The sequence below is a fragment of the Camelus bactrianus genome, chromosome X (genome assembly GCF_048773025.1).
Source record: "Camelus bactrianus isolate YW-2024 breed Bactrian camel chromosome X, ASM4877302v1, whole genome shotgun sequence".
Lineage (NCBI taxonomy): Eukaryota > Metazoa > Chordata > Mammalia > Artiodactyla > Camelidae > Camelus > Camelus bactrianus.
The window spans coordinates 103,114,668-103,141,285 of NC_133575.1; the positions used below are offsets into that span (position 1 = coordinate 103,114,668).

General features: G+C 40.7%; 1 protein-coding gene across 2 annotated transcripts in view; it reads right to left on the reverse strand.

The window, feature by feature from the left end:
• GPC3 (glypican 3) overlaps positions 1-26,618 on the reverse strand; it is a 371,167-nt gene that overhangs the window by 314,303 nt on the left and 30,246 nt on the right. For both annotated transcript variants that reach the window (XM_074358814.1, XM_074358815.1), the window contains one exon: positions 25,582-25,743. In XM_074358814.1, coding sequence (XP_074214915.1) covers positions 25,582-25,743 — 162 coding nt within the window. The remainder of the gene's footprint in view (positions 1-25,581; positions 25,744-26,618) is intronic.

The window sequence follows — 26,618 nt, forward strand, 5'->3', positions numbered from 1 at the left end:
CAATTTTTGTATCATGTGCGTGATTTCAGAGTAGTGCAGAGAGGCTGAGTAACTCGACCAAAAAAATCACTTAGCTAATAGGTGGCAGAACAGTGAGTCAAACCCCAGTTCCTATGTGCCTCTAAATTCATAATTTTAATGATTCTATTACATGTGCCTCCTTGAGAGACATTCAATAAATGATGGAGCTCAATCATTCCAATTCTAACTCTTGAACCCTGACTATCCCAACCTTGAATTGAACTCCAACCCAGCACTGGGTCTGATTTGATCTTTGTGGCTTTGTGCCTGCCTTTCCCTTTTACTAAACCTCAGCCTTATCTACTCTGATGTGCTGTATACACACCAACCCAACTGACCCCTCGTCATGTGTCTCAATTGTGTTCTGTTAAAACTTCCTGGATGTGCCGCCTCTCCTGGGTGGGGACCATCCTGCCTCTCCCCTGACAGTGAGAGGCCTCCTGTGTCCCTTGCTCTGTCAGCCAGTCTGGTTGCCATCTGGCCATTAAGCACTTGGAGACCTGCTCCTGGCCCTCTGCTGCCCTCTAGCAGTCACTGGCCACTCTGCCCCATAACACAGGACTAACTTTATCTTTGGGCCCTGTACACTACCAGTTGGCTTGGTAACCTTAGAGCTAGGAAAAGGGAAGTCTAACTGAGACAGCCTGGATCCCCTGGGAGAGTGACACTTGGCAGCAAGCAGCTCAAGGGAAATGACTTTCTCGCTTTCCTTTTTTTTAAAAAAAGAAGGCTGGAAGGAAAGGAGGAAGAAAGCTTAGTCCTGCTCCTTTCCTTCACACTGAAAATCACTCAAGGGATGCTGTTCCCAAAATGGCCCTAGGGAAGACCTAGGGCATCTCAGACTAGTGTGTCCCAGCTTACAGAGGAGCTTCCTCACTCTGGTAATGAAGGACTGAGGAGGCAGCAAGTCTTTGAGCCTTAGAGAAATGGACAGATCAGTGACTTGGCCCAGTGGATACTTTCTAAACTCTAGTCACTACAGGAGTGACCTCAGGAACTACCAGCTGTGCACAGGTGGCAGAAGCCTTTGATGCCTGGCTTCCTCTTCCCTAGAGTCATTTAGCAGCAGGAGGGGGTGCGGGGTGGAGGGAGCAGCTGTTTATTCTCATGACACTTCCCACTGCCCAAGACAGCTCTTTGATTGATTCCCCCTCAGAAGATCTAGCTTGTTCTCTGGGGACAGAAACCATTTGGGGATAGATGGGTTGTGCAATTTCCTCTGGGTTAAATGCTGGATCCTCAGGAGGAAACAACAACTTTTCCCGGTGCTGTCTATTGCTGGGAGTGAAAGGGGGTGGCTACAAAGGTACCACCACCACCGCCTTCCCACTTTTTCCTCTGACTCTTTTAGAAACCATCAATATAAGCTCACATGAGTTTATTCACTTGGTCCACACTACAACTGACTAAGATATTCTTTTACCATCTATTTTAAAGATGGGGAAACTGAAGCTCTAATAACACAGATCTCTTGTCCAAGATCCCATCAAGACAGAACTAGGATTTGAACTCAAACAATCTTAGAACTAAGAGAGCCATTGGGATTAAAAATAGACTTTAGAAAAGAAGCCTTCCACTCCCCACCCAAGCACCTTTTGCCAACACACACACACACACACACACACACACACACAACTATGCCAGTCATTGTTTGTCTTTTCCAGCAAAGAGCAATTTAATCTGCTTTTAGGAAACAAAATCTGACCCATTTCGACCGGGAGAGGAGACAGGCTGAAAATAGACAAGCAAGTGAAAGTAAAAATCAAACTTGCTGAAAACAGGAAGTAGCGAAAGCAGGCTGGAAGCTCTGATCGGAGAGACAGGACACAGCAGATGTCAGGCACTGCTTCCCCATTTGTGAGATGCTCTAAGGCAAGAATTTACAAGAGAATCATCTAAATCATGTCCTCTCTAGAACCTCACCCTGAAATCGAGGGCAGGGCTTCTTTGATCACTGGGAGGACAGAGGAAAGGAATTATTGCCTTTCCCCGCTAGCCTTCCCTGAATTCCAGCATTAGTCAAGGCTGGGAATGTAAGACAGATAGAGAGAAAACTGGAAGAATCCCTAAGAGGAGGGCTGTACACTGCGGCCAGCAGGTCAAAGGACGGGGGACCACCCTGAACAGCATGGGAACAACTGGAACACAACAGCTGGTTGGGCCAAAGCTTCCCAGCCCTAGGCTCGGCAGTGGCCCAAACCCACTGTTTATTCGCATTGCAAAAGCATATCACCCTCAAGCTGGATCTTCCAAGGATGACAACATCAGTTCCCGTTTAATTATGAAAAAGGAACAATCAAAATATGCAGATGACTCTGGGCTTTCTCTGCTGCCACAGGTAGAATTTCAGTGCTGATTGACACTGACAAATGCCAGGTTTGGAGGGGAAATGGCAGAATCCTGAGATGCTCTGCTTGGTCACTCTCTGTCCTTATAAACTGCCCAGGAACATTGTTTTTAAAAGAGAGAAATCAATCACCTTGAAGTTCTGACGATTCTAAATTTGGTGATCGCTGTCAGATTCCAGTGGTTTTTACATGACATTTACATATGAAGACATTTTTAATGAAAAATGTATTCTATACTGTTTAGCATAACACTGGCTGAAAAATATTCCACTGTGAGTGCTGGTACAGGGCTGCAATTGAAATTCCAGTCGCTTTTAGAAAATGCTCAACATTTTTGAAACTATTTCCTACCAATGAGTTTATCGCACAATATATAGAACACAACTGGCCACTTTAAATGACTCTAGAAGGCAATTGTACATCAAACTCCTCCATAATGGATTTTTAAAAATTGTTAAAGAAACTCAGCAATCATTTTAAAGTAAAAATGATTCACTCATAACTAAGCTAGTGCAGCCCCGGCTCCCACTCCAGAAGCCATGACCATGAATAACTCCAATTCACCCCCAATTCTAGAAGTGCTAATTACCTCGAAGGATGCTACATAGGCAGCTGAAAAGCCGGATGACCACAAGCAATTAGCCAATCAATTTGGCTTGAAATCGCCCCCAACACAATTGGCAGAAAGCCATACATGGAGTCTAAATGGCAGCCACCTATTTGAGAGGAAACAAAGGTTTCAGCCTCCCACACTGCATTAATAACTGCCATGATGCCCAAAATTACCACCATCCTAATCACATGTTGGGATTTAGGCCCTGCTCAAAAAGCAAATAGATTGCTCATTGTCGAAAACACGTTAGCCCATTAGCACCCATTAGCATACTAAGTAGGTCTCACCTAGGAAAACTGAGGGCAGTGTTCTGAGGGAACAGGAAGGAGGGAAGCCAGCCCAGCATGGGGAAAGGTGACAAAGAAAGGAGTATTTGGGAAACACAGGTGCGGGGGAGATGATGAGAGTGAGTGAGAACAAAGCCCCTCTGGTTCCCATATTCCTTAAAGCAGAAAAGAAGGTGGCAGTCACCAGTAATTATCTCACCAGTCTAACAGCCATCCCAAGCAAGATTTTTCAGAACACAGCATCAGGCGGAAGATTTGTGAGCATTTCCAAAGGGAAGAAGCAATCATAAGAAGCTGGCATAGTTTTATAAGAACAAGTCATGCCAGATTAATCTCATTTCATTTTATGACGGGAGTCTTGGGCTGAAAACTAAAGGAAAACAGTGAACAGACTGCTCCTGGATTTCAAGAGGGTCTAAGACAAAGAGAACAGTCATGTCCAAGATAGACTGCTATACACTGAAAAGAATACCTCTGGCTGGTTCCTTCACTGCTTTACTGGCTGTACCCAAATGTGCTAATTAATAGATCAATGTTAATCTAAAAGGACGTTTCTGATGGGGACCTACGTGATCTGCTCTGCTCAGCATTTTTATCAATGACTAGTACAATGGCATGAACGGTACACTGGTCAAATTTACAAATTACATGAAGCTTGAGGGCACAGTTAACTCATTTTGAAACCCTAGTGATCAAAACAGGCTACAGTTTTGGCTCAAATTTAATAAGATGTTATTATCAATATAAAACCAACACCCCAAACATGGGATGAAGGCTGGTGACAACAATTTGGAGAATTTTGTTTGACTTTATTGACTCAATGGTGTCTCAGGCTGGCTGCCTCAATGAAAGTATACTATGTAGACTATAGAAGGTGACTGCTACTCTGTGCTCTGTGCTGAGCAATTCTGGGCACCACAATTTAGGGGGACAACCATCAAGTAGAAGCCTATCTACCCGAGAGTGACCAGTATGATGAAAGAGTTACAAGGAGATTGATTCTGGCCCAACAAATAATAAAAACTAGCAATTAAAGCTGACCAAAAATGAAATGGGCTGCCTCTTAAGGGGGTGAATTCTTCTTCAGAAGAGGTTTTCACTCCAAGACGAAATGATTACTTGCTCAGAATGTGTTGTAATGAGGAGTCACACACAGGCAGGAGAGTTGATTCCATGACTTCTAAAGCTCCCTGTCAACTCTGAGATTCTGTGACATTATGGAATCACTTTCCTTAATTTATAGAACCGAAAAAGGACACTGAACTAAAAGCAAACCTCTGGGTAGTGAATTGGTACATGAAAGGAAATATTCTGAACCCAGGAGACTGGGGAAGTAGCAGACAATTCTAGTCCTTTCTTCCTCCAAACTCCTTAGCTGTAGGGGTCTTGTCTGCATGAATAGCTTGGGAGTTTAAATAAACTTCACTTGGGTGGCTGAGATGTTTGTAATGAGGATGGGGTGAAGGGAGTCAAATGGTGATGTGTAAACAACTTATTTCCCTGCCTTCTGTGAAAACAGAATTTGATGTTTTCCTATATAAAGAGTGATTTATATGGATAGGGCCAAAAAAAAAAAAAAAACAAACTAACTCACTTTAAGAGGATTACTCGTGAAATACAATTGAAACTCCATCTAAAGCAAAGCATTTCTTCTATTAGCCCTTAATTAAGACATAAAAATAAGAGCATGCCCACTGGCAGGCCAACCTACATTTTCGAGGAATACAGCAGCCTATTACCCTGTGCGTGCCTGCAAGGGCCCCACGCTGCCTGGCATACAGTAGGTGCTCACTGAATAGCTACTGACTGGCTGACAGAAACAGGGAAATCAAGCCTTTATGATATCTAACAAAAAATGCCCTCCAGTTCCAGCCTGTATTATGATAGCAGGATTTACAGCTTCTGCTCAAGGCAACTTAGCAGGGCTGAGTGAGCCAGGAGCCTGGTGTTCCTTGGCTTGTGGGACACTGAAGAAAGAGCACAATTTCCTAGGCAGACTGCTCAGGGTCAGGCCTCTGGAGCAATCAATTAGGTGCTTCCCCAGTGAGCTATGGAACAGGCTGGCTCTCTCTGCACGTTGGGAGGCGGCAGAGAGTGCAATGCTGGCCTGTTGCCCCTGGAAACCTTGCCCCGGACCCAACATTCCTCCTTCTAGGGGGTTCTGCTCCAAGGATAGCCTTTCAAGTGCATGAAAAGGTATGAATAAAGATATCCCCTTCAGCACTGCATGTCAGAGAGAAGGGAAAAATAAAGAACACACATAAATGGTTGCCAATAGAGGAGTGGATGTATGGGAATATTATGCAACTGTTTTTAGAAAGGACAAAGTCTTTAAGTTCTTGTTTTGTAAGATGCCCAAGATACATGAAGTGCAAAGGTATGCTGCAGAACAGTCCGTGTGGTACGGTCCCATTTATGCAGGAAGACAACTGTGAGTGGAGAGTGAGGGTGCATGTGCATGCACCAACGCATGGGGAAAGGTTTGCAAGGACACACACATCACGCCTTACGGTGCGTACAGTCAGCAAGGCCAGCAGGACAGAGGGGGAGGGGTCAAAGGAGGACTTGTCCTTTTCACTTTCACTTTTTACTCTAGATATTTCTGTATTGCTTCTTTTTTTTTTACATTACATTAAGCCCATATAAATACTGTATGCATTTTTCCATCTCAGAAAATTACCTTTATAATTTGAAAAAATATGAAAAGTGAAAAAGGAAGAAATCCCCACTCTCTCACCCAGCCTCCTGGGATTCCAGGAGTCTAGCCGGGCCTGCTTCGCCACCCTGCTCCACCCAAGTCATTCCCACTTTCTCTCTTGGTGGTGGGGACAGGGGGTGCCTGGGGGTGGGGCACGGTTCTCAGGGTGGTACGTGGCCCTAAGTGGAGAGACAGCTTATGAATAAGTGATTTTCTCAGAAGGTCAAAACCCTGGGAGAAGCAGCAACCCTTTCTCACAACAACCCTTTCGCAAAAGCCTTCTTACAAGAAGCGGCAGCAGTGCCCACTAGTAAAATGACGTAATGCACCTACCAAAATACTTGACATTGTCAAAGAAATACTTCCAATGGAGAAAATCTGGCACTTGAGGCAAAAAGAAACTCAGTCAAAGGAAGGTGCTGATTCACATAAGCCTCCAGGCAAGCAAACCTTGATATGCATGTCCTTTTTTATCAAATCCTAACGCACACAAGTTGTTTAGGAAAAGAAAAAGAGGCAGCATCGAATAACTAGATTCAACCAACAAAGCCACGCCCTCCCCACACCTCCCACCCCCAACCCCCAACCCCGCCCCGTTCCTTGTAAAGCCCTTGTGAGTGCCTCTCTGGTTAGTCACCAATTTCTATGCTTCATGAAAGAAAGGTTAACATGCAAAAAGCACCTCGTGGACCAAGGCCTTCCTCATGAGAATGTGAATGGGAGGCAACTCTAACCCTAGTTTTGTTACCTGGAAAATAGGAACCATGTGTCTTATGGAAGTAAAAATGTTTTAACGTATTTAGCTTTATAAAAATATAGAATTCTCTGGTCCTGGGGTCATTTAGGTGCTTAAAGTCTATCAAAAATGCCTGAGAATTGTTCATTTTCAGATTCAAACTTCATATTGGACTCTCAGAAATCCAAAATATTTTTTAAAGTAACTTAAGAAAGAGCCATAGAAGGCTTACTGGCAAGGGCAGTACATTGAGGCAAAAGATGGTACAAAGCAGAAGCCGAAAGACCAAGCAGTCAAGTGTGTCTAGGGTTGAAATTCCAGCTCTGGCATGTAATGGCTTTGTGATCATGGGCAAATTACTGAGCGTCTGTAAAACATCGTATTAACTTCACCTCCGTATCTACTTCACATGGTTGTGGCGAGGATTCAATGACTTAATGCATGTAATAAGCTCAGAAAAGTACTTGGTAGGGAGTAGACATCTATTAAATATTGGCCACTATTATATTGTTAATGAAACAGACCAGAGACAAAAAGGCATTATGGGACACAAAGGTGGGTAACCTAATACAGTGAAGAGGGTGGTCAGGAAAGCTTTCTTAAAAGAACTAGTACCTGAGTTACATCTTAAAAACTGATGGACACCAGAGGAAGGGTATAAAAATGGAGGCAGGAGTGGGGAGTGTATAGCTCAGTGGGAGAGTGCATGCTAGGTTCAATCCCCAGTACTGCCACTAAAAATAGGTAAAGAAACCTGATTACCTCTCCCCACCAAAAAAAGCCCAAAACACACACACACACACACACACACACACACACACACACACACACACACACACACACACACTGGAGGCAGGGAGATTAGTTAGGAAGTGGTTTAAAAGCTCTGGCTACTGCTGAGGGTTGAAACCAGAGCAGTTATAGGGCTAGAGAAGAGTTATAACCAGCAGGGCTCGGCGGTGACTGGCTGTGGGAGAGGAGAAATCAGGAAGGACTGGGCAGATGCGAGTACTTGAACAAGCTGCCTACCCTCTCTGAACTTCAGTTTTCCTCATCTATAAAATGGAGGTAGTACCACCTACCTGGCAGGACTACTGTAAGGAGTAAATCAGTTTTATTTTAAAACCCATAACATAGTAGCACACAGTAGACAATAAATGGAAATTCTCACTATTATAATTATTATTAAAAATAATGACAGCAGCCTTGGAACAGGCCACTAGGTGACAATTAGGCCAAGAGGCTCAGCTCCAGGAAAAGACTTGCCCAATGATACACTATCTGTTCAGTGGTAAAGCCATTAATAACAACTCTATCTTCTGCTTCCTACTCTGTGGGTTTTTTTCCCTCACTATATTATCCTAAGTGATTGGCTGAAGGATGCTCTCTTCCCAAAGACGATGGTGAGGTCCCCCATATTGCCAGCAATCTTGTCCTTCCAGTATCAGCAATGAATAGGATTCTAAAACAGACTGGAAGACCACTTCCTTCTGCTCACTGTAAAAATTGTCTGTACTTCTTAAACTGAAAGGTTTTCTTCCACCTCTCTTTTTTAAATAGAAAGCTCAGTGTACATAACAAAGTGTATCCACCTTGCTATTTCTACAGATGTTGGGGTTTTAACTGTATCACTTCCCAAGAGAACGAAATGGTATACAGTAGCTTCATTACAAATCAGAACAAACACAGCTGGGCTCCTCAATGGTACAATTCCTCTAATGCCTCTGCTGGGCTATAGCTTTGCTCTTGCTCTTTGATTTCTTTAAGGGATATTTACTGCATTCAGTTGAAAAACCCCCAAGTAAATTTTCTAATTCTACAGACCAAAATCCAGCCCCTCTTAAAAGCAACATAGGTGAGGACAAAATAACTCCATCTGAGAAAGGAGGTAGAAGGCAATGTTCGAAATAATAGTCCTTCCCTCAGGCCAAGCTGGCATCTGAGTGGTAGTGGAATACCACAACTATCAGTACCCAAATGGATATTATTAAATCTGGGGATCCTGACTTTAATGCCATTAAAATAACTTGAGACTACTTATTTGAGTCCATTAAATAATCATAAATTTCAATCTATTTGTTCAGACTAGGATTCTTCATAGAATCAGATTAGAGCTGAATGGAACCTTAGAGATTAGCTAGCCTCATGGTTCTTAACTGTTTGGGGGTCCAGAGACCTCTTTACAAATCTGATTTAAGATATGTACTCTCTCTCCAGAAAAAAGCCACATACACAAAACATTTTATATACAACTTCAGGGGCTTTGAGGACCCACTGCAACCCATCCAGTTAGGGACCAATGTGCTAGTCTACTTACCTCTTTGGACAGACAAACTGCACTTCAGAAACATTAATTTGCCCAAGTTCCATTAAGAAGACAGCCCTATATTTTAAAATGTGAATTATACATAACAGCCCTAATTTGTAATAGCCCCTTACATGAGTAAGTGTATGGTGCTGTTTGGTTTAATATGCAATTTCAGTTCAGATTCTCATAACTAATATAGACTGGACATCTAGTAGCTCCATTTTCTAGATGAGAAACCTAAGGTTTAGAGAAATTAAATAAAGTCCCACAAACACGTGCTGAAAATCTACTACATATATCTACCAACCAACAGTCAGTTAGGAAGTAGAGATAGAGATGAGCTCAAAGCAGGCTCGAGGAGCTTCAGTTCAGTGAAGGGAACAGACATCCTCCCCCCATCCAAAGCACATCATTTCTAGCTTGGTAAGTGCTAGGATAAAGGAAGGGAGAGTGGAGTAGGCAGGACTGAGCAAGATGGCAGAGACATAGCCTAACCTGCAGCTTTGGGAAAGGATCTCTGCTTGTCGCATGTCCCAGAGCTAGAAAAACGACCATGCTGAAACTGGAACCTATGTGTTCTGATTCCAAGGCCAGTGCTTCCCAAGGGCCTTGCAACCAGAAGGCGGTGAAAAATCATTCCTAGGAGCACAGCTTCAGTCACATCAAGACTAAAACCGCCTAGCTCTTCAACTTTCAATAAATGTCACTCCACTTAGTACGTGCTCAATACATGCAAATTTGCGTGAGCACATGAAAATTAATGAGCCATGACTCAACTTAAACATGAGATAATTCAGTAGGTAAACCTGAAACAGTTCCTTCCGACTAGTGACCATATTACTATACTCAAATGTTCTCCCTCCAAACTTCTCAATTTTCTAATCTTGCTTCCTTTGTGTTTTGCTCTGGCCCTAACTATTTATCTCTTTTCTTTCCTGCTATGCTGGTAATCAGGGCTTCTGAATGGCTGGGTAGAGAAAAAGAAAACAAAAGCGATTCTTCGAGAGCCTATACAACTTTATTTTAAGTACAAAGGCACATTTCTACTAGCTTCACCGTCTTATTAAAGACGTCTGGAAAAAGAATAAGAAGTGTGTAGTGGAGGTTGCTAAATAGCTACATGGGTTGACACAGAGAGGATTGTTCAGGACAGCTATATTTTAAATGTTTTTCTTCTTGTCTTCTCTCCCTGACCTCCCACTGCCAGCTGCCCACTCCCCCACCCCCCTCCCTTCCCATCCCCTAAAAGGTCTTGGGCATTTTTGAATGAAGATAAATTATTTCCCTTTTCAGGGTCTCTGGAGCTCTATTTGTAGCACTGTATTTAATATGATTTGCAGTGTGCATGTTTTATTTGAATATTGCTCATTTTTCAGTACTGAGTATGTTTTAAGGTTGTTGAATCCTTTAATTTTTTCAGGACCTCTTGAGGACAAAATTTTCCGTGGTAATATATCAGGATATAATGTAAGGCACAGAGGATTTTTGATTTATAAAACTGACTTTCACATAATTTTTCAGGCTAGTATCTCTTATATCAAGTCAGACCTACCAACTGAGGGCTTAAATAATAGCGCTAAGCTTAATGATAATAATAAAACCTTACATTTGTATGACAACTATCTTATTTGGGTCTCATAACAATTTGAGGTTCAGGGAAGACTAAGATTATCCCCATTTCACAGATGAAGAAAATGAGGCTCACACAGGTTAAGTGGTTAGTCCAAGGTCAGACAGCTTCCACACGACAGAAGCAGGACAAGAAATCAAAGGTAAAAGTTTTTTACACATTCTTAAACCCATAGGATAAAAAATATCACAGCTCTTTCACCTTGACTTAAAAGTGCTAACAACAGCTTGTGAAAAATGAAAAGCCTTGAAGGAAGGCAGAATAAAAATCTGAGAGACAATCACTGATCTTTTATCTTCTAGACTTCAAGCCGAATCACGTTCTTTAAAAAAAAAAAAAAACCCAATAAAGCCCAGACATTTTCATCATAACAAAATAAATAATTCAGTCAGGCTTTAGAGGACTCCTGCATTATGATTGGCTATTTGATACATTTGTGACTTAGCTGCCACTAACCTGATTAAAGCTAACTTCATTGATGCAGTTACGTCGACAGAGACTTTGACATTGACAGTTATGAATGGAAAGTGTAAATAACAATAAATAACCTGGAGCTTCCACATTTATTCCTAATGGAGAATTTAGCACTTTCCAAAGTCAAACGCCTGATAGGCTAAAAATTACAGCCTTTGGTCTATCCGGCGCCAAAGAAACTGTTGAGATTCATCACCGTCCTCTCTTTAGGAAGATATCCACAGACCCTTGGGTTCTCCCAGGCAGACAGGCAACTCTGATTTAAAAAAAAACGCAGACTCTTTGAGCTGCAAGTGGCTGTAGAAATTATCTGTTCTAACCCTACATTTTATATATGAGAAAACAAAAGCCCAGCGAAATGAAATTAATTGCCTAAGGTCACCCACTGAGTCATGATGGAGTCAGAGCTATAAGCCATATCTTCTTACTCCCAGTTCAATATTCTTGTCACTAGACCACACAACAGGGAAACATCTCCACCCAACATACACAAGCCTTCTCTGTCTCTCATTTCTCTGTCTCCCTCTCTCCGTCTCTCTCTCTTCCTCACACACACACACACACACACACACATACACACACTATAATTCAAGTTTGAATTATAATGGACCTATAACGATAATGGAAGCTATATGCTCTGTGCTGAATTTTTATTGGTCTCAACAGAAACAGATCTGAGGAGGACCCTCAGATGTAAAATTATAAACAACTTTTCAAGTTCAAGTCCATCTCGTGATTACAAATTAATGCCCTATTTTAAGGCTCACCTGAAAATAACATGTACACTCTCTGGTTTATCACAAGCACTCTTTTTAATATGTGCAGTATGATTCCATTTTTGTAAGGAAATATACATATGAGTATTTGAATGTATGCAGAGAGAAAGTCAGAAAGCCAATGGTCATCTCTGGGCATTAGGATTCTGTTTTATATTTAACAGTATTCACTAATTTCCTTTTCAAAATTAACACCTATTATTTATGTAGTAAAGTGTCAACAGGATAGTAGAAAAGGAATAATATTTTAAATGTTATAATATAATATTCAGACATATTAAAGTCTTGGTATTTTGCAGGCTGCAAAATAACTTCACAGTCCCAACTCAGGGTCAGCTAAGCTTATAACATAAAATCTGCTCCATTAGAATTTCCCTCCTGGGAAACTGAAAAGACTTTCAACCTGATAATCATTCCTTTCTATATGTATATTTGGTCTCTAGAATAGGTGGGCCAATTTATTAAGTTACTATCCCCAGATGGCCTCTCATTCAAATTCAGGAATAGCTAGCTCAACAAACAGGATGTTTTCCTGGAACATCTTCACTAATCTGATTTGATGAAGGAAAGGATAGTGGGAATTAGCAAGGTTAAGTGGGCTCCCCCAGGTAACAAGATTCAAGATCAAGTCAATTTATTCCAGGATCTATTCTCTTAAACACTGCACTACCTTTTATTATTTTTCCATACCTAGAGTAACTCCAACTCACTGCTAATAAAGTGTTTCCAAGTAGAGGTTCTATCAGGTTTGTTTTAACAAGCAAAGCTCATTGTAATTAGCAGCCCCAATTAACGGGCTTGCTCAAGTCCTTCAAGCAAGTTAAACATGCCTTCTTGCAAATCTTGTATATACTATTAATTTGTTTAGCAGATTCTTTCTTCATAAATGGGATGAAAGTAAACTTCAGTCTAAGTCAAATTATCACAATATTCAAATTAACAGAGCCAGAGTTAGAGAGTTCACTCTAGATCATTAATTTTTACAAAATATTTACTTCCTGCCTTGCCTTCATTTCTGCCATTTCAGCATTTATTGCCTGTATATTTAATGTACAAACATATGTTTGCATTATTACCATTTTCATATAAACGGCTTCTGCCTGCCTTCAAAATAAGAAGAAAAAAACCCAACTTTTTGTGGTCCTGCTTTATCGTGAGACATTTCTAACGTAGTCGCTAAAGAACTGGGCTTTAATAATTTGTTAAAAACCTGGTCTAATGTCAAGTAAATATACAATAGAAGAAAATGTTCAAGTTGGCATATGCAATGAACACTTCCATTCAATGTTCTTAAACAGTCCTCTCTCTTTCTTATGCCAAGTGTGATGTTCCAAAATTTGGGTGCCCGAATTAGTACCACTCCACACACTCCCCAAAACAAATAAGCATAATTAGACGGCTTCTGTCTAGCTTCTCTCTCCCAAGTACATCATACAGCTAAAGTTCCAGATCAGTTACTAACTAGCTCCTTATTTTGACTAATTCAGGTCAATGTCTCAACCCTCCCATGTCTACATTCACACAAAAGAGAAAATAACAAGAGTGCCACCAACTTTCAACTTGGAAATGCTTGAAAATATAATCACATGGAAAGCGCATTGAAATCCCTTGAGGAAAACTACAGTGTGTATAAACCATAACTTATTATACTTCGAAACTACTGAATTTTTCTATTCCTGTCTTCATACGCCTAGTAGAGTAGATATGAGCAAAGAATTAGAATTTAAGGAGTCCAGTTCAGTGTTTCCTTTGCATAGATTTCATGAACAAGGAAATGACAGACCCACATGTTCCTCTAACACTGTAATGCCCAGATTTTAACTAGGCCAAGAAAGAGAGGCCCTGTGTGGTATGGCTAACTACTTATGGGAGCAATTTCACCATACAACTATAGCAAATTTATTTCAGTTCCAGATATCACTTTCCCCATTAACTCAGGAGACCAAAGGAGCATAACCGCCTTCCTTTCATCCCTGTCAAACTCAGCAAGTTTCTCAGGAAGCAAATACTATTTAAATCATTTTCATAATTCTAAAATGCCTGTAAGACAAGTCCAGGGTCTAATTATGCCACTTAAATTTGTTGAAGATGTTTGGCTTTTTCGTTTTTTTAATTTCAATAACGAAAGAGCCCTAGGGTTTAAAGCCCTAATAATCTAATAAACTTTGCTAAGTGAACATTGTAACAGATACGCCTGGATGGGATTTTGTAAATACCAGACAATTTCCCCTGATCTTTATCAGGGAAAAGAAGTCTAAATCTTTGGCAGGAAGAAATTAAATGTAGCGCAAAATAATAACATCTGGCCAGATTGTGTTTGTCAGAGTAGCAGCCCCTTTAGATGTCAGGCTGAAAAGTACTAAAATGAACTCTGAGGGGTGTGTGTGCGATTCTTTATGAGGCAATAGGAAAGACTGCCGCGCTGCCACAGAATACTCAGGGTACAATTAACTCGCCCTAGTATGTCCCTACAGAGAATCGTTTCACATCAATGGAATTTGAAGCCTTCTGCCAAATAAAATTTGGGGGCCATTCTTGGGGCATTTTGTTTATTTCTTCATCACTGTACAGATTCCTAACAGCACTTTCTAAGTCTCAAAACTCTCTATGATCATTTTTATCACTTGATAAAGCTTATTTTTTAATCTTCTGCCTTCAAGGGAGACAGTGTGGCTCAATGAAAAGAGCAATGACCTTGAAGTTAGAAACTTAATGCTGCCATTTACTGGTTATGGGGCCTGGGGCAAATTTCATAATGGCCCCTAACTCCAGCTTCCATATCTGTAAAATGGGGCTAATAATACCTAGTAGTATCACTACCTTATGAAGATTAATCAAATCTAGCACATAGTAGACTTCTAATAAACTTAGTTAACCTTGTTTCTCCTACATGTAAGTGACCCAGATGAGTTCAAATGTCTAACTTCTGACCTTCAAGGAGGCTGAAGTTATGCAAGCATACACTATCTTCCCCTCCCATCAAAATGAAAACAAAACCCATCAAGGTTATATTTCAAATAATATGTGCATCAGTTAAGCCTCTTCTTCCACTATCAGCCATCTCAACCATCTGGCAGAGATTGCCAGAAAGAACATACTTTGTTTTTCCACTAATGATTACTTTGATGCATGAGATACTTTAATTGTTTTTCCTGCCTCTGATTTTTTTTTTAAATCTGGCATTTAGAGAGGGAGACTTTTGGTCATCTTACAATTAAAAAAAAGTTTTTCCCAATAAACAACTCTTTCCAGAATGTGTGCCAGAAAACAATGCTAAACCACTGATTTATCTGATAGGCCAGTGTATCTGTTTCAAATGTTAATTTCTAGAAAGAGTACTGTTTTTCTAGTCCCCCGGGAATCGGAGTGTGAACAGAAGGCTTTTGGGTTTTCCCCCACCTACTATTCTTTTGAACAAGAACAGGCATTTTGGCCTCACTGGATAGGTTTCTTTAGCTACCCTTCAAGGGCTGGGGCATGTGGGAGTGAAGACACACACTACATCAAAGAATAATCCCAGGGCCCATTTTCCCAGCTGGGAAGGTGGGAAGGATGCCCAGAATCCATGATTCAGGCAAAGAGATTGGTGGTAGGCAACATTTCACCACCCTCCCAGCACCTTTCCAGCCACCAGAGCACAGACTCCAGTGCAACTCTGGACCAAGATTACATCCTGGTAAATGGTCAGAAAGATCTCAGATGCAGAGGGAAAAAAGGCAATGCTGATATCAGTACAGTAAACAGGAACTCATTTGGATTAATGGTCAGTGTCTGTCGGAAGACAACTGAGTAATAACAATAATCCTTTAAACTTTTCAAAGCATTTTTATATACATTACCTCTTTTGATCCTCAAAAGCTCTAGCGGGTCGGCAGATCAGCTGTTATCTTACACATAAGAAAACAAACTCACACACTTTAAATTACTTACCAATTTTCACACAGCTAGTGTCAGAACAGGAAATAGAATACATCTTTGATTCATCTAAGGTTAACATCAATTAATAAAGAGTCAAAGAATATACTGGAAGCCAAAGAAAGATACTGATACATTTGACTGAAGGTAGTTTTAAACCCCCATAAAAATGAAAAATTGAATTAACAAATCAGTAAAGTCAATTTAGAACATATAAAATGGGTTAGCATCATGAATATAAAAAGAGCTCTTAGAAATCAACAAGAAAGGGTCATCACAATAAGAAAAAATGAATAGCTAATTTTTTTAAATAATGAAAGAGTATTAATGAGAAAAATCACAAAATAAAAAGTACAAATGACCAATGAACATGCCTAGTAATAAAAGGGTACCATTTCTTCACCTACCCTGGGGTATTGTAAAAGGGCAAATGAAAAATGGTCAGGAAAATGGACATTCATACATTGCTACCAAACGTGAAAACAGATACAACTTTACGGAATTTTAAAAAGCAGTAAATGTGAGAAACTTTAAAAACTGCATAGCCTCTGACCCAGCAATTCAAGATCCAGGAATTTATACTGAGGAAATAAATATATGCATGAATATTTACTTACATGGATGTTATTTATCTCACTATTATCTACTGAAAGTAATGTAAATTTCTAACAACGGAGAGGATTGGATTAATAACACATGAGACAACATGATTAAGTACTAGGTGGTTTCTAAATACTATACTGGTGTTGTATTATAGAAATATTTACATGGAAAGATGGCTCTAATATATTACATCAAAGAGTAATATAATCTATTTTTAAAATATACACACACACACATATATATACAATACTGAACAAAAGTATGTAGGGTTATATAATATACTATAATGTTAAAAGTAGTTATCCTCTGGGGGATAGAATGTGGGTCATTTTATTTTCCACTTTTTCATTTCTTTCTGTTTTTTCATTTTCTCTAATAAACATGAGTACTCATTTCTATAGTAAAAACTTACTGTTTCAAAAAAAGAATATCCTGAAACAAAGTTTGTGCTATTACTTTAAAATGTGCACAGTAATCAGGAATGACACATAAGAGTGTATTTGGAGAAGCTGATGGATGCCACCTTCATGCGATTTGTGGTCACAAGGTGTACATCTGTGGCACTGAACTTTGTTCACAGTGCTCTGTGAAGAGCCTAGGTCTAGCAGGAAGAAAAGACCAGCCAGGGAATGGTGAGGCCAGAAACAGAGGCAGGGGCTTGGGTAAACATAAGACATGCCATATCAGTTGGCAAGGATTGCCCTGTTATCTGGACTTTTAAGATATTACATCTGAGTAGATTTCAAAACCTAGAAACAAATGCTGCAGGCAACAGCTTATAGCTTTTCTGTCTGTCTGGCCTTAGTGGTATTTGTTACAGAGGAAGTGGAAGAGATAGTAATCTGCTTCTATTAATGCTACTTATTTTCCTCGTGTGTGTGTATGTATGTGTGTTCACTCAGACATTTACTGAGTATCTGCTATCTCACCCGGGGACACAGGGCTGAGGTTGAATCCACATAAGCCCTACTGTCAGAGGGATCATTCTCTAGTAATGGAGGTCCATGTTAATCAAATAACCATCATATATCACTACCAACTTGATAAGCACTAGAAAGAAAAAACACAGGATCCCAGAAGAGGGAATACAGCAGAACCCGGTCTAATTTGATGATTGCATTGCAGTGAATCCAGTCCAGTACTAATGCTGAATAACTTCAACCAAAGGAGGGAAGCATGATAAACATCCTGATTTTATCATTTTTGTTCTCCTTCCTCTTCTAACGCAACCCCATAAAATCAGAGTCTGCCATTGCTAGTTAGGTCTAGAGGCTACGTTAACTCATTCAGACCACTAGGGGACCATTTAGAAACCATATACTATTTAATCTTAAATATACACATACATACAGAGAGAGAAAAGATGAAAGCACACAAAAATGTTATTAGTAGATTTCTCTGAATAATAGGATTATGAGTGCGTATATTAGAGCATTTTACTATTCATTATAATTATATTAAAGCATAAAAAGCATTTTTTAAATGTATATTGCTAGATATGTGGCACTCAATACTGCAAAGCAGATATATTTTATACACAATCAGGCTTATAAATGTACAAGAGGGAATAATGAAAACAGTAGCCACAGTGCACTTGGTCCCTACAGACAGCGTACAGTTGAGTTCTTCATGGTCCTCACCAGATTGAATCCTCTGTAATTAATGGCTCAGAGAGAAGTGACTTGCCCTTGGCACAAAGAAAGGAGGTAGTAGACTGGGAGGTAGACTCCAGTCTGCCTGAAGCCAGAGCACATGCCCGCCTCATTATAGCCCTCTGCTTCTCTCCTGGGTGTTTGGCCCTTTCAAAAGGGATGACTCACTCTAAGGCTAGCTAGGGAGTCCCGAAGGAGTGGTACTAGTAGGCAATTGATGATGTTTACATTTTAATTGGATTTAGAAAAAGATGTACACTGATCTACCTAACTCCCTTACCTGCCCTTCTCTTTGATCAAGAGCCATGTCTGTCTGGAGAATTCCAGGTAAGCTCCTCCAAGAAGCTCTACCCTCTAACTAGAATTAATCCTTTCCAACCCCACAGTCCCATACAGAGGGGGAGTCCCTGTGAAGCTGATGAAGCTTAAGCTACAGGGACTGGCACTTGCACGCTTCCTCCCAGAAGAGCCACAGGCATTTTGCATTTTCAATTTTGTCTCCTTGTCCAATTTTGCCCAAATTTTCAATTTGGAGGGCCTCCAAATTGTATAAGCTTTGAGTCCTACAAAACCTGGATTCACCCCTACTGCCCAGAGAAAACTGCTAAAATTTTTCCTACAGCATTTCTCTTAGGATGCCTTGTACACAAATTATTCACGTACAAAAGTGTTGGTTTCTGAAATTTCAGCTACTTGAAGGTAGGCATGAAATAGCTTTTATCTTTGAATCCCCTACAATACCTGCCTTCAGACATGCTAGATACTTGCTCAGCAAATGTTTTTTAGTTAAATATAAGAGAATTCCACTGCAGGAAATAAAGCTAGAATTGGGGAGATTGCCCGTAACCAGTGAAACAAAATACAGAGAGGCTATAAAACACATGGCGATTAAGGGCACAGGCTCTGGAGATGTACATCGTGGGTTCAATTCCTATCTCTGCCATTTGTTGGCTGTGTGACTTTAGACAAGTTACTCAATCTGTCTAAGCCACCACTTCCTCAGCAGTAAAATGAGGGTAATAATAGTACCAACCTCGTAGGGCTGTTGTGAGGTTTAAATGAGATAATACAAGCAAAAGCCTTCAGAACAGGACATTCATTCGTCTCTCATTGACTTAAGTACATGTTCAGAGAGCAGGTTTTTGAGTCTCACCCCAAGCCCTCAACTTTCTCTTCTCCACACCAGCCGCACATCTCCTGCCTGTCCCCACCTAGATTCATTCTAACCCAGCCCAGATGACCCCAAGCCTGCCTTCCTAAACATGACCCTCCACTGCTGATCTGGAAGCAAAGAAGGTGACTCCAGGTGTGAAACCCAGTTCGGCCTCTGCAGGTAGTCGAGATGTGAGCTGATGGAGCCTGGAAAATCAGAGAGACGGAGCTACAAGGCAACAGCATGTGATAAAGGACACGACTGAGACCCAGAGAGGGCAGAGGGGAATGGAATGCAGAAAAATGATGTGAGGCAGTATGAAACAGGGAAAAGGAGGAGTACGGGGGGGGGGGGGAGGTGCCTCAGCCCCCGGAAGCCTCTCGCAGTCAGTAGAAGGAAAGGTGTTTTTAATTTCTATGTTACCACTTCCAGCTTACAGGAAAATTGTTTCTCCCTCCACTCGGCTGACAGGAGAATTCAAATCTCTCAAACATATGCTTCATTACTCCGATATCAGGTACTGCAACTCAGTGAGACAGAAAGAGGAGGAGGGACATATGTTTTCAGAAAGTAAACAAATCCCAGTGGGGAGGGGTGGAAGTAGCCACTCTAAGCAAAAGCGGTATTTTTCCTGGAAGTTTCTAGAGGGCAAGGACAATGGCCTTGCATTTGCTCTGTTGGGCCCACTGAGAAGGTGGGCAGTGATGATGGCAGCTGGAGGGGGTGAGTTCAGAGCCCTTTTGAATCAAGGGGCATAGGCTGGGGTAAAGAGTTAATCTGCATGATCTCTTCACCTCACTGTGGGCTCCAGAACATTCCCCACTGGCACACTGAGTCATTTCTCTAAGCTCTTTTTATTAAACAGTTTCAGTCTAATGACTGACTTCTAAATCAATAGAGGGCACAGGAAAGGTTTACAACTCCTCTCAGCCTCTGGCTTGGCTAAAGCCACAGCATTTTGAAACTGAATTAAATGCAAAAGTTCTCAGTTTAAAACCAAAATAACTTTAAACACCCAGTTTCCAATAGCACTAGTAATTAAAGAATCACATTTTTTTAAAACTTTGTCACCAAACTATCTCTTTGAGTCAGCGCCATAAAAGTACACTAATTAAAGCCAGCATCTTCTGGGCTCTGATGAGAAATTCACCCTTTTATAATGGGATTACTAGAGCTTTGCCGTACAGATGAGTGGTTCGACTAATAATTTACATTTTTGAGGATATATAACCTCACGCATGGTCATGGTTTGCGTTCCTAAAATCCTCCTATTCAGTTTCATGTTATTATATTTATCCCTGGCAAATGAATTAAGTTCTGATTAGACATCAATGTAATTATTCTCCCCGTATGTTATTTTTTTTTTTTTAAAAAAAAGGTTGTGACAGGATGGTCAGCAGTTTGATGCAGGGACTCAGCAGGGCTCAGCATGGGCAGGACTGTTAGACTAGTCAAGGGGAAAAAAGTGTGAAATGGAGAAAAATTGCTCACTACTCACTTAAAACCCCCACTACATTATAAAAACTAAATTAACAAATGATTGAATCTCAAAAACATGTTTATCAACATTCAAGCAATTATTTAGTCACATATTAATGGTGAAGGAAAAAAGCTTTGCTTGAATAATGTCCCTAAACGGTTATTTCAAGCAGAAATGACTGAAGAAATTGCTCTGAGCTGATGGAAAAGGGTGTTCTAACCAAGGACAATTTTATTTAGGGGGAGTGGGAGAGACAGGAATCTGACAGAAAAAAAGTAGAACTGCCAAGAGCAGATGGAAACGGAAAAGGAGGGAGCAGAGAAACAGAAGAAGCCCAGAAAGCCTGCCCCCTCCCCACTTCTCCGCAGAGAGCAGGGCGGAGAGACGCTTCCGGCCCCAGCTGAGGAGAACTCTTCCTTCTCTCTGCCAGGAGCACGTGGACCAGAAAATGCAATGAATATATGGCCTGAACAACAAGACCTTCCTGGTCTAGCCTCTGGTTCGTGTGTAAAATATACCAGATAGGGGCCAAAAGAGAAGCTTCGGGAAGCTGGGAAAAGGATTGCTCCTGGCTGTATTGACAGTTCAAATGACAGCTTCACATCTAAGAATGCATAAAATTAACCCCTTTTTCAAAGGGTCCCTTGCCTAAGTGCTCTCTCACCTGCGCACTGGAGCTGTTTCAACATCGTCTCTATGTGGCAAAAATCGCTGAATGACGTCATGAACTCCGGCCTTGTCTAGGTTAATGTCCATAATGCTAATGCATCATTTATCTGGCCCCACCTCCATGCAAATGAGCTGTCTAGATAATAGTGCATGCATATAGTGCTCCACAATTTTCAAGACACTTTCACACACATTATCTCTATGAGGTAAGCAGGACTGTAATGATTATCCCCATTTTGCAGATAAGAAAACTGAGGCTATTAGTCTCAGTAACCACCCAAAACCCATAAACACAGAAGTAGAATTAGAACTTAGATTTTTCTGACTCCAAATTCAGTGTTTCTTCCATTACCTTTAAGCACCAAAAATAGTTTTAGCCATTTAAAATGGAAATATTAAGGGAAAAACAATGAACATAACTTGATCTCTCCTCATCAATTCACGACCATCACCATGAACACTAGTTGTTGGATCTACTATAACACAGGGGTTACTGGGACACATAGGGAACAGCCCTGCACACAATGCCCCCAGCTGCCACATCCAGTGAGTTCTTGAGTCACTTTTCTGTCCTGCACTCTTACTGTCACTCGTTAACTTCTTGTTGCTCACGTGTACCTCCCTCTGGCAGTCTTTCAAAACCCTCCTACTTAACTGCTTATCTCCTATTGGATAGAAAACTAGAAAATCAAGCTTATAAAGACTGTGCATACATTTGGAACAGTAGTAAGCTCTGAAAAAGGACCCAAAGGGCTCTCAGATGAGTCAACTACACAAGCAGGAGCTCCATGTCATTTTAGGTGCACAGAGATGTTTTCAGCTCAACCACCATTTCTCCTCTCTGATAAAGAGAGTTCAAGTTGTGAGACAGGCAACTTCCAGAAAAGCCAAGCGTTGCTGCGTTCTAAAGAGTCTGTTCTCACTCAAAGTCAGCAGTACCTTGGGGAAGATTGGAATCATCCAACATAACAGAAAACACCTGGACATACCCCAAGTATTTCCTGATGGTACAAGGTTGAAAATCATAGTGAAATTCTATAAGGAAAACAGAACTCAAGACTTGATGGTGTGGAGGTGGTGGAGATATGATGAAAAATTCAGAATTCTACCCCACTTTTCTTCTCAAGGACCACAAATCCTGCCATTCCTTCATTGTGTTTTACCTCCAGCACGCTAAGAACAAGGGAAACTATGCCACATGATGGCTTGGAAGAAGCTGTGGCATCAATGCATTTCCTCATAGGGCTGCTGGGAAAATGAAATGAGATAATTATGTAAAAGTAAGCATCATATCGCAAGCACTTAATAAATTGTCACTATTATGATCATCATCATCATTATTATTAGGTAGGGGAGAAGAAAAAGAGAAAAAATCTACTTTTAGTGGAGTTTTTCAAAAAGAATTAATTAAGCAGAAACAAAAAGCGATTGTGCCGCCCCATTTTACTAAGCACATCTAAGTAAATTAAATTTAGGAAACGAGGCAATGTAAAGATTGAAAATAAAGAACAACTTTTTTTTTAATGCTTCAATCATTATCAAAACACCATTAGCAATAGAGCACTCCAACCACTGTAGCAAAGGGCCCCAGGCTCATTTATGGGGGCAAAGGCTTCCTGCAAACGAAGGCATAAACTTCAAATCGAGGCAGTTAAGGATTACTCGTGGAACTGTGCACATATTTGCAGAAAGCACTCACTGCTTAAACACCCCCAGTGTGGACTAGTGAGGGAATCCTAAAGAGATTGTAGATCAAGGCCAAGATCAAGATGAGCTTTCTTCAACTTCATGTGGTGAAAATAGCTCACATAAAATTTCATAGGGGTGAAATATTGGAGCAATTTTCTCAATAATTTGGCCTAGTAGAACTTGGGGGAGGGCATGTACATTAGAGGAAAAGCAACTGTGCCCCCTCAATTTAGATTCATTGGAATAATAAGTAGTTATAAGAAAAAAAGTGGATACCCTCTTTCTCTTAGCAATTAATAATACATCATCTGATAGCGGTCCCTGATTTGAGTCTTGTCTCTCCAAATGTTTGTTACAGAAAGGAAGGGGCAATGTCTCTACAAACATGGCATAATCGCCTTGAGGTCTAGGATCATGTTTTACTTTTTCTTGTGGGGTTTATTTTTCTAAGAGCAAGGCAGGTAAAGAATAAGAAGAGAGAATGAAACAAGAGAAAGAAAGAGTACATGTGGTGACAAGTAGAAGGCACTGGCAATTAGTTCCGACATCATCTAGTTGTTCCTTGCCTAGGGTTGTCCTCCTGCCTGTCCCCACAATTTGAGGAACAATGTGTGTGTGTGTGTTTGTGTGTGTGTGTGAGAGAGAGACAGAGACAGAGAAGATACAACTAGTAGGTACCACCCCCACTCTCCACCATCTGTTCACATGACAAGTGTTCTATAAGGAGCCATATCTGGAAGATAATCCAATCCAAATCCTGTCAGAGCTTCCTTTCTCTCCTGGTCTTGTGCTGTTCCAGAACTACAAAACACAACATGCAAAATGCAGAACTGGCCAGACATGAAGGCGGACACCCAAGGCCCTCAGATGAACAGACGCGTCAGCTACTCTGCATGCTAGAACACCAGTGTGATCGCTCCACCCATTCCAGCCAAGCAGTGGGAGTAAGACAGCATCTGTGGGCCCAGTCATTCCAGGAATGGATCAAATCACAAATACTCCACCCTAGAAAAGCACCTTGACACCCCATAGAGTGAGATCCAGCTCTCCGCTCCAACCCAATTCTTCTGTCCCATCTCTTCTTATCACCCCATTTCCAGCCAGCAGAGCAGCTCCAAAACCAATCTAAGGAGTACATGAATGGTACATGTATTTTTAAAATCAGCTTAAATTATTCATTCTATAGCCAAATTGTTAGTCTCAACAAACTCTTCACAAGAGTCTGAGTGCATAAATAGGTTAACAAATACTTCAGGCTTAGGTATTGAACTTTATATAATCGATCCAACATCCCCTGAGGCTTTGACCCAAGAAACTGTTGTGGATGGATGCTTTATTAGCTAATTTGAATAATTTTCTTAACTAATTCTAAGTATTTCATTATAATACACAAATAAGCTATAATCAGCCCAGCTTACAATTCAAAGAGGTTAATTCTTATAAAGGTGCCACAGATCTAAAAATTTAGAATGTCAAGTAGTCAGAAGTGTTATTTTTCTATCTTACCCCAATTCTCTCCTTGTGGGGCAAGAAAAAGGCAGCTGATTCCATCTGCTTAAGGAAGGACAGAAGAAAGCTACAATATCCATCATTAACTTTCCTTCACAGGAAGGGGCATACTGAGGTCATTAAAAGCATACACTCTGAGAGCCAGGGCGGCTCTGTTCAAATCCTTCATTTTCCATTGATTACTTGTGTGACCTTGGGCAAGTTACTTAACCATTCTCTGCCTTGAGTTTTCATCCATAAAATGGGGAAACTAGTACTACTACTTACTTCATAGGATTTGTTGTGATGATTAAATGAATTAATATATGTCAAACACTTAAAGGCGAGCCTAACCTAGCACATACTGCTTTGTAAGTGTTTGCTGTTACCCCTACTACCATCCTCCTGGCTGGGTCTTTGACTCAAGGGCGATACTCCCCACCCTGCTATGACAGTTCGACCAGGCAAGAGTTAGGCCAAATGTAATGTCCTACCCATTCTGGCAACGCCACAGCAGCTTCTTTTATAGTCACACACAGATGTAGTTAGAACTGAGACTCACAAAGAAAGAAACGATAACCACTCACACAAATGAGAAAATGTAGGGCCATCAAGCCACTTTCTCCCTCTTAAACGGAAATGGTCCCAGTGGTCGGAAAGAGTTCGTGCATGTTCCACAAATATCCAACTCCTCCTGGAGAAAACTGGTATTTCATTAAACTTTTTTTGTTTTTTAAACAAGTCATGCCCTAGTAGAGAAGAAGTACCATTTAGTCTTTCTGCCAAAGACTTACAACCTTTACATACGGGTAGGCATAATGTCCTTGGGCAATGATTTTTGACAATACCCACCTTTCCAAAGATTGAAATAGGGCTTCTCTAAAAACTGTGTTTTTCCTTAACCAGAATCTCTCTCTGGGAGGTTTTTATATCAAGCATTAATGCTGGAATGGTGATTTACAAATTATACTTAGCACTTGAAAGCCCAGTGCCCAAATAATGCCACTGAGCAGCACATCTCAAGTGATCCCTAGAACTCACCTTGGAAAACCGCAGCATTCTGAATAATTAAGAACTTGAGCTCCATACTCGCAGACTGAAGCAGTTGTTCCATGTTCAATCGTGCTGTTAGTTGGTATTTTTCTTCCATCTTTCGTGAGCAGCACGTTGGGCCTTTCGGGAGACATACTTGCAAATCTGATCCTGAAACAAACAAGTTTTTCATGTTTCAGTAAGCAGAATGTCACACACACACCCACACACCCACACCCACATAAAAGTGGCAAACAAGGCAAAACAATGCATTTCTTTTAAAATACAGTACAATCTTGATTATTCAAAATTAGTGTTTATCTTTGCTAATCCCTGCTCTCTCCCAATTATTCTTATGACTGATTCTTTTTGAATAACCATAAGAATTAATTGCCTAGGTTTGACTCATAAATTCTGCATAAACTAATTTATAGCACAAAGTGTACGTCATTGAGCACCAATATTTAATTTGTCTGTTAAAAGATCAATCTTCACTCCTACAACTTCTTTTTCTTGATCATAATTTATGAATGAGAACATAACCAAGAAGCAATTTTCAAACTTCCAGTTATGATTTCCTAATGAAATGTATGTCTGGCCAACCCAATGTGGCTTTTGGGGAAAAAAGATCAAAGCATCAGTATCACATCAAATTTCATTGTTGTTGTTGTTGTTGTTGTTGTTGTTGCTGTTGCTTTAACTAATGGTCTGGGGCAAGATGCATGAAGGAAACATCCAGAGGATAATATTAACATTCACACAATCACCAAAATCTCTTCCAACTCCAACAGTTCTAGCTCTATCACAAATGCCGACCTCTTGTTCCTCTGAATTCCTGAGCTACCTCGTCACTACCTCCCTTACAATGCAGAATGCTTTATTTTTATATCTCCATAAAGATTTGCCAAATGAATAATCTTCTCAATTAGAGAATCAGAACCTCTTCTTAGTCCTCATCCAGTGTGACCCTTTGCATCCCTCACAGTTGACCAATCCCTCCTTCTTAAAACACTCTCCTCTCCTGTTTCAGCAAACCTACCCACCCC